Source organism: Poromitra crassiceps (genome assembly GCF_964638095.1).
Source record: "Poromitra crassiceps genome assembly, chromosome: 20".
Lineage (NCBI taxonomy): Eukaryota > Metazoa > Chordata > Actinopteri > Beryciformes > Melamphaidae > Poromitra > Poromitra crassiceps.
In genome coordinates this window covers 22891376-22903760 of record NC_139637.1, presented here as the reverse complement: position 1 = coordinate 22903760, position 12385 = coordinate 22891376, and the positions used below count along the sequence as shown (strand labels likewise).

Below are 12385 nucleotides of genomic sequence, written 5' to 3'. Positions count from 1 at the left end.
ACACGCCTGAGCTAAGGTAAAGCTGTGTGAAGGTGTGACGATGCTAATTTAACCTTTAAAGTTCATGTGGAGAGAGTTGTGTGCCGTCGTCTTTCTCATCTGTCGAATTAAGCCCTTTTTATTGTTCATCAATCCTGAGAAAGTCGTTCACGCTTTTTATTTCCTCGCCTCTAGACTACAACTCTCTTTATTGCTGCTTAAATCACAAGCCACACCACTTCTCTCTCCAGCTGGATGTTCAAACCGGTGAAAGCAGAAGACGTCACAACACCTGTCAGCTCTGGCATCACGTCACTGGCAACCTGTCGGTTTCCGAATTGACTTTAAGAGCTGATCACTATTGGCCGTCACGTATATTTAAGCAATATAGCATGAGAGCTAGTGTGTTGTGGCAAATATATCCCGCTGATCAGCTGTTATCCCACGAGGCCTGCGGCCTCGTGGGATAACAGCTGATCAGCGGGATATATGCCACAACACACGCTGCTCGAGTGCTATATTGCTTTTATAAAACGGTTTCCAAGTATGATAATATAAATATAATAATAATACTATAAGTCCGACTGGCATGGTATTCTGATAGAGTCAGTTGAAACACTACTGTAAGGCGGGACCTCTAGCAAGAAGATAGACGTGCGGGTGATTTGATTGGACCGTTCTGGAGACTGAAGTTGACATTGGCCAATCCTGGCGCTTGCTGAGAAGCTGAGAGCTTTCTGGAAAGCCCGACAGGCAGCTCGAGCGCAGCGCTGCATTCTCCGCGCTTGCTGAGAAGCTGAGTGCTTTCTGCAAAGCCCGACACCAACTAACGGGGTTAAATGCGGGGTTAACAGCCTTTTTTTTGCAAAGAAGACATTAGCCCGCATCTATTCTTGTACAAAACATAATTTTCTGCGAAGTATTAGTAAAGTTATAAGCGAAAATCGGTTCAAAAGGATCTGACAGCTGTCTCCGCCATTTGTTTTTTTTTAGGTAACCAAAGGCTTTTAGTAAGAGAGTTGCCATGGCAACCAATAACCCATGGCCATGGGTTATTGGAGTGGGTTATTGGATTTATACAATGGCTGTGAACCAATCAGATTGCTTGATTTGAGAGAGCCGTTTTATAAACGTATATATCTGACGTCACCTCCTAACCACATGAGCCAGTGCGCCGCCACTTTCCTGATTCGGGAGTCTGGTGGATATTCCTAAAGCTCGACTTAAGACTAAGACTAAAGGAGTCTTTTCTTGTCGGGGGCACCTAGTCTTTGGGAAGCCCCCCTCAAAGAGTTGAGGGTGGATTTAAAAGAGAGGGGCTTTGAAAGAGTGTCGTCTTTTAAATCTCTCTCGGCTTAGACCTATTTCTACACATGTTTATGTCCTCGTCTTTCCTTTCTTGTGTCACCTTGACTTTGTCTCGATTGTGAGGCACTTTGTAAAGTTTGCTTTTCGAACAGCGCTATACAAAGGAAGAAGTTATTGGTATTATTATTTTACATCCCATCTGCACATATTTTGGTGTGTAAAAAGCAACATAAAAAAAGCAAACTGATGCTTTTCTGTCTAGGGAAGCACCGATGTGAAAATGTTGGCCGATACCGATAACCGATATTAACATTGATGTTATGGTCGATAACAGATATTTACCCATGTCGATATGATCTGTATAACAACACATTTCTGTGATAATAAAATGTTGTACATAGTGAAAAACATGTAAACACTGTGAATTTGAAAAATGTATGCCTTTGTATATTTCCAAAACATTTGGAAAAACCCAGAAATCATAGATTTACCGCAATGTTTCCTCTCAATGTGAAACTTTTGGCTGATACCGATAACCGATATTAACAGTGTAACATCGGACCGATGCTGATATGTTAAAAAATGACATAACATCTGCCGATACCGATATGATTGCCGATATATCGTGCATCCCTATATCTGTCCTCCACAGAAAACAATATACCACTTCAATTGTATCTGTATAATTGGCTCTATAAATACCGACCACTTGATAACAAGGTGCACTCTTACCGGTGCCACTCTGGACGGCCCCGTTAGCCGCGTTGCAGAAATCAAGGTAACAGTCATCGATTTTCGCCTTGTCTTTGATTTGCAGTGTTATGATTTGACTGGAGATCATCGCCTCGAAGCCCACAACAGTGGCGTTTTCCTCCAGGGGATAAATGAAGATTCCTAAAAGGCAGGAGGAGATGAAGCAACTGAAATAAGCCTATTGACCAGAAGCAAACGAGCAGTGTAAACACATATTCACCGCCTAGTTACATGGATGTAACTTCAAGTTATGAGACGGATGCCGCTTTTAGGGATACAAAAACATGAGTTAATTTAATTTCAATGAAAATGTCCCTCCCTGCCACCGACTAAGGGTGGGAATCACCAGATGCCCCACGATACGATATTATCACGATACTTAAGTCACGACGTGATAGTATTGCAATATTGCGATATGCTAGATATATTGAGTATTGCGATATATTGTGATTTATTACCTTTTTTCAACTGCAAATGATGTCCCCAAAGGTAAAAACTTTGTCAACATCTGTTTTATCTAATGAGATAAAGTTTTCAGTCTGTTCATCTCACTCCAATCATTTTTATTGCAGCAAAATGAGATTGTCAAGCAGACAGACTGACCAACATTGTCATAAAAGCTGTCATAAATTTTGCATGCACTTGACATTTTGTATAATAAAATATCACGATACTTCGCATTCGATACGATATATTGCCCACAAAATATTGCGATAGTATGCTGTATCGATCCCACCCCCGCCCCACCCACCTTATTGAAGTTGAACACAACGCCCACTGCTGTGACTGTCTGCCTGGGTTTACACATTCTGCCTTAAACGCCGGAGTATTTTCGCAAAGGACCCAAGAGGCTGCTCGTGACCTTTACCAGCAAACCCTTTACTGGGTCGGGGTAATTGGCGAATCAATCACCTGCAGTGTGTACTCACCCTCGATTGCGTGGTCCTCCATATTTTCATAAGTCATGGAGGCCGTCATGGCCAGCGTGTAGCCCCTGACACAGGAAGTGATGTCGGAGACGCTGAGGGGCAGGGCGTTCCGCCGCTCCTTGCTGATGAGTCCAGGCATGATGGCGCTGCTGGCTTTTAGGATTCTGGTCGGGTGCCACCAGGTGGTGCCACGCGTCAAACAGGGGGGGTTCAAAGAATGCCCTCGTCAGGTAATGACATGTCAGAATATACAATGAGCCAGCTGTCGTCTGTAGAAGAAGAAGCGTCTGCTGCCTCTCCCTCCTTCTTAACCACTGCAATGACATCAAAGGCATGGAGCACGGCCACATCGACGCCTCTGGACCGGTGTGCTGCCCAGCTGTCGAACCCGTCGTCCAGCCTCAAAAATATTCTCCACGGACAGAATCAGGTACTGCAGGTAGTGAGTGCATTGGTAATCTAGTTGTATCTAATCTAGGGATGTTAATGATTCATCGACAATCGATTAATCGATCGTTAAGAATTTGATCGATCAAACTATATGTTAACCGATTCATCGACAATGTAGGCTATGTGCTATTTTCTCATTTTTCTTTTCTTTTCTGAAATGGTTTAACGAAAATGTAACTTTCACTGCTCATACAGAGGAAGGAGAAAGCCAAGCTAGCAGACAGAAGGTCCAGTGTGGGAGAATTACACCCAAAAACACAACAGTAATCATTGTAATCATTGTAAAACAATGTTGAAATATCTCACGTCCACAAGCACAATGACAGCTAATGCAGGACGTCTAGTTGGTTGATCAACTTGTTGGGTCGGCCTAAAGACACTGTAAAACCCTGCATTTTGTATTTTGTATGTCATAAGCAGTTTTTAATATAATGATTAATAATCATTAATTGATCGTTAACCTGACCAATTAATCGATTAAGGAAATTGATAAAAATGTGCATCCCTAATCTAATCTAGATGCATGGTGGTGTGGGGGGGAAGGGGGGAACAACAGCAAAACCACAAATTGATGCTGCTAACATCATGAGAACAACACACAAACCACACAGCAGACAAGCACAAGCAAGTCATTCAAATTCAACAATGCTCTGGTCGAACACTGCATCGCTGATTGCATAAGATGTACAATAAAATTAGCAATCGCTTTTATGTAAATATCACAGGGATGGGCAACTGTGATGATAAAGAGGGCCACACAAAAAATGTCCTCGCTACCAGAGGGCCAGATTGTGACCGTGCACTTCCACCAGTAGCCTACTGTAACACCATCACTCCCAATTATAGCTACTAATTTGATGAAAAGGACTGCTAATCAAAGTTTATCATACCAACATTTATATTTTTCATATTCAAATTTAGTAATTCTTCCATTCAGATGACACCAGAAACTTTGCTCTAGCTTTAAAACAGCCCGCTACAGCAATTTGATGGGGGTACATCATGCAAATATGTCATATTAATCAGATGAGTAATGTTGCATGTGCAATGTGCATCCTGGATATAGTTTGTTACAATAGCGTTAGCTCAAATGCTAACATTAAACAGTATGTGGATGGACAATGCTAACGCCATTATTAGCGCCATGTTCTGGGATGTACAGTGAAATAACAACACAGATTTGGGTGGTATAACGTAACCTAACCTAAGCAAAAAACGTCCGCCTTGTTAAAAAAAAAGGGGGGGGGGGGGAGGGAAATTGACCCAGGGGCCACACTGAGTGAGGGCGGGGGCCGCATGTGGCCCGCGGGCCCCCAGTTGCCCACCCCTGAAATATCATCTCGTACACCAGCAATCTTGGTCATGTGCTGTCAAGGGTCTGCCTGCGCTGCCAGACCCCAACACAGGCTTGATGGGGAAGTGTTGTTATGACGAAAGCAATTTCCATAGAGACGGCTCTGCTCTGCTTGCCTGCCTGCTCGCCTGCAGATTGACCAGCAATCTCCCCCAAAGTTACCCGTTATACCACGGCTGACTGAAACCGCATGAAGCGCAACAGGTGATCCCCTGCCTTTCCAAACCGCAAAATATTAAATCATGAAGATAATTCAATATAGGTAATATAGAGATAATTCAAAAATAGGCCTAACTGCCTAGAGACCACTCGCAGACTCATACTCTCTCTGCAGGCTACATAAGAAGTCTTTGAAGATCCATAATGTACCGACACACGAGGTCAGTCTTGCCAATAGTCAAACTGTGGTTTTGGGCACCGGATTGTTATTTATGGAGAAGAAAAGGTCACGCAGATGAAATCTATAAGACAATCTATATAAGACGCTACTTTGTTTGTATCTGTGTCAACAGTGCCATCATGTGTCCAGTCACACACGGATTGAGAGGCAGATAGCAACAGACATCCTGCTGTCCCTCGGGGGAAACTTTCTCCTCCTTGCACAGAATAACAGAATGAGGCCATTAACAGAACGACTTGATTGAGACGAGTGTTTTCAACAGGAAGACTCAAGCACAGCTGGACTGGACCACATCCCCATCGCTGTCTATAATAGCAAGAAGATGCTTTAACATGAATGATCAGATGCAGACACGAGTCGTCAATTAACCATTATACCGATCAATGCGACGCTAAAAATATTCCGTAATTCTATCAAAAAGCAATGAGGATTAAAAGTTGAAATATGAAATCTAAATTTAACGTTATGTGTGTGGCTGCTCCCTAAAAACAACTCAATTTCAGCAGGTTTCTATCGGGTTTTTTTTGTGTGTGTGCTTTCCAATCCAAAGGCAGACATTTTTCTACGCTCCTTCAGCTTAAACGTTGACAGTCCCTGGATGCTTCTCTCTCTCCTCCTGGTCGGTTCAGCCACATCCATCAAACCCCCAAACCTTCTGGGGGGCTAAAAGACCACTAAAGCATCAACTCCTCGACGCGCTCCGTCAGCTTTGCCATACTCCTCCTATGAGTCATGACTGTCTGTCAACGCAGAGCACAGATGCAGTCAGAGCAAACCACCTGTTGAAACACACCGCCTGCTGCACATCTGCTTAGTTACTGCATGAATCAAGACACATTAATGCTGCTTATGTTATAATCCTGCATTTTCCACCCATTTTTTTTTACAATGCTATATAATATATGATTCTTCAGTTACAATATGCTAAATACACTATACATAATATAAACGTAATACAGACATAATATACAATATGACAGAGAGATATTGCAGTGTGACAATGCAATCTATAGTGACTTACCTCTCATTGGAGTCAACTGGTTATGTGGTGGTGAGGCTCTCTCTCTTTCAAAAGTCCACTTATCATGGATGGAAGATCTCCTCCTCCTCCTCCTCCTCCTCCTCCTCCTCCTCCTCCTCCTCCTCCTCTCCTCCCTCTGGCTGGCTCCTCTTGGCTCCTTGTGGCGTAGAGGGAATAGGAGCGTCTGCTGCCTACAGGTGGCCGAAACTATCTCGATGCAACGACGGCCCCCGCTGCCGTTACTGAAGGAGGGGGGGGGAACACAGAGCCGCCGCTGCAGCAATGCAATCAAGCAAGAAGCAACATGTGGTTATGAAACTCTCTGTTTAATTCTCTCCTCCTTCCCTGCTGTGGCTGGTGGAGTTGGGAGGGCTTTGCAGCGAGAGAGAGAGAGAGACAGAGAGAGAGAGGAGTGAGAGACAGAGAGAGAGAGAGGGGGGAGGAGGGGGGGCTGAGACTGAGAGAGGGTCCAGTCAGTGCTACAGATAAACATCCCCCTTCCCCCCCCCCCTCCCCCTCCCGCGTTCGCAGCATCAGCACCAACCCACCCACTCTCTCCAGCACCTCCCTGAGATCAATGACGAGAGAGAGAGAGAGAGAGAGAGAGAGAGAGAGAGAGAGAGAGAGAGAGAGAGAGAGAGAGAGCCATCATCATTCAAGTCTCCTTTTTGATGGCTCGGGATCAGAGTGAATGAAACGCAAAAGCGGGAGAATGCGGGGAAGAAGTGGGTGGCAGGCAATAGGGAAGACTACATTTCTCCCTCATATCACCCCCTAACACTTTCTCTCTCTCTCTCTCTCTCTCTCTCTCTCACTCTCTCTCTCTCTCTCTCTCTCTCTCTCTCACACTCTCTCTGTGTCTCTCTCTCTCTCTCTCTCTCTCTCGCTCTCAATGTTTTAATCCAATGTGGGTGTTTGGCTGTCTCTGTGAGGTTACCATGACAGTCAATATTTGTATAAATCATTTGGTAGATGTGAAAATGGGTGTGTGTGGGGGCGTGTGATTGGTTGGCTGCAACTCGGCATCCGCTTCACAATTAAATTAACCTGCTGCCAATAAAACTCAGATACCCACCCCCCCACCACCACCCCCATATCTCACTTGCTATCTCTCTCACCCTCTCAAACATGGTCACGCGCCATCACACACACACACACGCGCACACACGTGCACACACACACACACACACGCGCGCACACACGCACACACACACACGCACGCGCACAGGCTCTCTCCCTTCCTCGCTCACACTAACCAGACGATATGAGGATTAAAGGGAGATTCCACTCAGAATTTAAATGAATGTTGTTGCTATGTGAGAGGACGGCCATTCAGTACTTGTGAGCATAAACAACTCTCTCCCAAAGGCAGTATAACTGGAGAGCTGAGACTCGAACCTGTGCGATCAATGTGGAAAATCTGGAGGTGCTCCCGCGAAGAACGGACTGGGAAACACTGGGGGACTTTCTGTGGATATGGCTGCATGTTCTGCTCTGCTGAGAGACCACTATAAAACACAGCCTATTTGGGTTTAGAAATGTAGGAATTCATCCATCCCTCCATCGATCTTCAACCACTTATCGGGGATCCGATCGCGGCGGTAGCTGTTGCAGCAGGGGACCCCAAACTTCCCTTTCCCTGGTCACATTAGCCAGCTCTGACTGGGGGATCCCCGAGGCGTTCTCCCAGGCCACCATGGAGATATAATCTCTCCACCTAGCCCTCGGTCTGCCCTGTGGTCTCCTCCCAGCTGGACGTGTCTGGACCACCTCCCTAGGGAGACGACCAGGTGGCCTCCTTACCAGATGCCCGAACCACCTCAACTGGCTCTTTTCTACACAAAGGAGCAGCGGCTCTACTCCGAGTCCCTCACGGATGGCTGAGCTTCTCAGCTTATCCCTAAGGGAGATGCCAGCCACGCTCCTGAGAAAACCCATTTCAACCACGTGTATCTGCGATCTTGTTCTTTCAAGATGACCCATGACCCATCATGACCCATCCTACATGACCATAGGGTAGGTGAGGGTAGGAACGAAGATCGACCAGTAGATCAAGAGCTTTGCCTTCTGGCTCAGCTCTCTTTTCGTCACAACGGTGCGGTAAAGCGAACACAATACCGCTCCTGCTGCTGCGACTCTCCAGCCTATCTCCCGCTCCATTGTCCCTCCACTCCAGAAGAAGAGGTTGAGATACTTGACCTCCTTCACTTGGAGGTAAGAACTCATTCCATACCTGGAGTAGACAATCCACCGGTTTCCTGCTGAGAACCATGGCCTCAGGTTTAGAAGTGCTGATCCTCATCCCAGCCGTTTCACGCGAACCGATCTAGTGAGTGCTGAAGGGACTATATGGGGGGATACCCCATATATCTCAATGGGCTGACTCACCAAAGGACGGTGCTGTTGCTCTACACTACAGGATTGGGGATTCAAAAGCAGGTACGTAGACGTCTGTTGTGGTGGTTGAATCCCCGATCCTGTCTGCCTGGCTAGTGCACTAGCATCTAAATGCTAACTATGCTGAATGGGGAGAACGGGAGGATTTCCCCCCCATGCTGACCCCAAATGCAGGAATTCAGGGGCTACCAAATAAAATTGCACATTCATTGACTAAAATAAACTCAACAATACTTCTTGTTCTTAATAAGATTGCAGGTATAAATTGTACTTCTTGTCTGGCTTTGAGCTAGTTATGCCAAATGATGTGTGTGTGTGTGTGTGTGTGTGTGTGTGTGTGTGTGTGTGTGTGTGTGTGTGTGTGTGTGTGTGTGTGTGTGTGTGTGTGTCTTATCTGCATCTGGATGTCAGGAATCTGATTCACAGCAGCATCTCTCCACCAGAAATCACCACACGTCAATGCCTGGTTATTCAGATAAGAAATGAGTAACTAGCTAACAAATTAGCTTAACACGTATGACAGTTCTTTGACAAAACAGACATTTTAAAAAGCAACACATAGCATAATGTATGCAAAATCAACACAACGACTCTGGTATGAAAACCTATTAACTGCAAGACTATATAAACTAGGATTTATAAGGGGCTCTCAGGCTAAATTAGCCTACATGAAGTCATTGCCTTACATTCACATTGGGTATATTAGCCATTGTATTAGCAGCAGCAGCGTGTGCCCCCATGGCTCTGTCCCTCTGGAAACAGGGTGGGGATCATGATGAACATCATGCTGCCTTCATGGCTTGTTCGTAAGTTTGCCCTTTCGAACTCTCTAGTCGTAAATAAATACAACTTGTCGTCGCGCTTTCAATTGCTTTTGGTCACTAAAGAACCCTGTGTGACCAAAAGCTGAATTCGGTTGGTGCTGTTTTGTTTTATGAAATAACAAAAATATATGACAACAAAAGTTAAACTATGAGTGAACATAAAAATGCGGAATGTCAAACAATTACGTGACGCTGTTAACACGACTTCTCCCACAAGACATCTCCCTTAAACATTTCTAACACACACTTGGTTGGAGATAGTGGCATGAAAAACAATTCTCACCTAGTTTACTTGTTGTATAACAAGTTTCCTTTAGCTATAGTCACAATTCCGATATTTCTTGTGTACCTGAAGGCCGCATGAGGGGTGAGGTCGGGTCCACACACAGCAGGTTGCGGTAAGCGGCACATGTCATCTCGCTGCATCAAACTTTTGATGAAGTGTCGTTAACAAAATAACATAAAAAAACACGACGTTACTAATTTTGCGAAGATGTCGGAGGATTCCTGGTCGCAGGCAGTCGCTGTGCAAGAAGCGACGACTGTACCCGTGAAGGTAAGTTTGTTTGAAATGGACAGCACGTGAGTTGTTGTGACATGCAAAAAGTAGCATCAACACGGCCCTCGCTAATTTACATTAGCTACGCTAGCTGCTCCTGCTACCTAGCTGCTAACTCTGCTAACTTGTATAACGTGTCACCATTTTCCATTCCAACAATGTCCAAAAACATCTTGTCCTTGACCAGGTTGACAGGACATGGAGGACCAGAATGGTCCTGGATGGGCAACGCATTGGACGCAACGTGAGGGGAGAGATAAATGGTAAATTAATCAATGCTTTTGTTTCTTGTTTACCATCAATTTACCCATTTTGCGTCTAAAAGGAAGTAACACAGATGCAAGCAAAACATTAACGAAGGCCCCAGCACTGGGTCACCTAAATGGATTGGAAGGTGGAAACCCTCATTGTTTTTGCTTGCACCTGTGTTACTTCCTGCCTGAATTGGGTGGGAAGTGAAAAAGGCTAGCAACCGTGTTGAGGTGGTAAAGCAGGTGTAACCAATATCATTAATGGTTGGTTACACCTGCTTTACCACCCCAAAACGGTTTGTTTATGAAATGGGTCGATTGCTCCCACTTTTATTTTTTCAGTTCTTGTTTTTTCCTTTTTGTTTTTGACCTTCTTCTGTGGTGTTCTGGTGTAGGAAACGTTGTGCAGCCAGAGAAGAGCGACCAAGAAGTTGGTGGTGGCCAACCAGACTCGGCTGAGCAGTCCCTGTTGAACAAGATGGTCCGCCACACTCTAGTGAAGAGCAGAAACCAGGTGGAGGTCCTCCAGAGAGACCCCACCTCTCCTCTGTACTCCATCAAGACCTTTGAAGAGCTGAGGCTGTAAGTCTGCACAGGTTATGACCAGGGTTGGACACATGTATTTAAAATAATACAGTATTTAAAATACAACATATGAGTAACTGTAATCCATTACAGTTACAGTTTTGATTTGTAGATAAAGTATTTTATTTATATATTTATACTTTATTTATTTATATAGCGGCAACATCAATATCAATGACAACGACAACATAACTTATGTCAAAAACACAGAGGTAGGTGTCAGTGAGACATTAGAAAAACATTAAATTGAAATAAAGAAACAGTATAAACTTGACACAGTGGTATATTCTGAATACAGTTACTGTCTTTTAAAAATAGATTAATTTAAGGGATTACTTAGTTTTTTGTTTTGTTGTAAAATTCATATGAGGTACGCATTTCCCATGAACAGATTTAAAAAAAAAAAGGGCACCACGGCACAGGAGAATGGCGATGTGGGAGGAGACACACAGACAGGCCCCGCCCAGAACACTCTCAGGAATGCGATTTTGACATGGAAATATAACTTGTTTTACTTACAAACATGCCGAAGACGGTCACAACGCTACAATAGTGCGCAGGCAGACCACATTGCCCTCGCGTTTGCGTACATTCAGAGTGACCCAGACAAATGATGTAATAAATAATTAATGGGCTCAGCTAGACGATTTTGACATTTTCCAAAAGTAATCCAATATATTTAGAATACGTTACTTAATTTGAGTAATCTAATCGAATGTTACAAATGATATTTTAGGGCGTGTATTCAGTAATCTGTAGTGGAATATGTCTACAAAGTAACCCTCCCAACACTGGTTGACACTTGACAGTGATGACCGCTTTCTCTTGTCCGTGGGCTCTTAGAGCTACCTGTAGAGATACACGGTGATATGGTTGGTTTACCTGGGTGAGTGTAACTTATCTACTTTTATAAACGGCACTCTTGTTTTGACTAACAGGAAACCTCAGTTGCTGCGGGGTGTGTACGCCATGGGCTTCAACAGACCATCTAGGATCCAGGAGAACGCTCTGCCCATGATGCTAGCAGAGCCGTGAGTGCCCACTTTTCACCGCTCAGTATTCAGGGAATTGTTCAGTCATTTCTGGGTTGAGAAACCTTTCATTGAATCAAATGTTTTAATAACAACAACTTTTGAATGAAGTTAGTTTAGTCCAGAGCACGGCTTTAAAGATAATACACGTTCTTCTCTCTCAATCATCTGGTTTGCCCCTCTCCTTTACATCACACCTGGTGGTGTCTGCAGTCAGGTAGCTGGAGATATCACACCTCACTTTCCCACCTTCAGGCGAAGCCATTTGCTGCGAAAAACCACTTCTACACACTTTATAAAACACGTTAATTTGGATTCGTCATTCATTGCGCTCGAGTTCTTCATATCAGCGCTGCATCACGTCACGCTCTGCTCGACACCCACAGGGTGAAATTGAAGTCTCCGCCAGGAAATAATCCCTCTAAAACCTTGCCTGGCAAGACTTATTTTCACATCCATGGCTTCTTATTTTGGGCAGTTAAATTCAAACTAAGTTTGACACTTTATATAAAAAAAAACGACAAAAAAAGAAAATAATAATTGC

The 12385-nt window shown here is 44.4% G+C and overlaps 2 protein-coding genes across 2 annotated transcripts in view; one reads left to right on the top strand and one right to left on the bottom strand.

Moving 5' to 3' along the window:
* Window positions 1-3108, bottom strand: part of vwa5b1 (von Willebrand factor A domain containing 5B1) — a gene marked incomplete at both ends in the record, with an annotated part of 31890 nt that extends 28782 nt beyond the window's left edge. Inside the window, 2 exons of the mRNA XM_083656654.1 lie at window positions 2020-2181; window positions 2970-3108. Of these exons, the coding sequence (XP_083512780.1) occupies window positions 2020-2181; window positions 2970-3108 (301 nt within the window). The remainder of the gene's footprint in view (window positions 1-2019; window positions 2182-2969) is intronic.
* A 6800-nt stretch (window positions 3109-9908) lies between these two features.
* Window positions 9909-12385, top strand: part of ddx19a (DEAD-box helicase 19a) — a gene marked incomplete at both ends in the record, with an annotated part of 7504 nt that continues 5027 nt past the window's right edge. Inside the window, 4 exons of the mRNA XM_083656989.1 lie at window positions 9909-9971; window positions 10162-10237; window positions 10621-10807; window positions 11749-11841. Of these exons, the coding sequence (XP_083513115.1) occupies window positions 9909-9971; window positions 10162-10237; window positions 10621-10807; window positions 11749-11841 (419 nt within the window). The remainder of the gene's footprint in view (window positions 9972-10161; window positions 10238-10620; window positions 10808-11748; window positions 11842-12385) is intronic.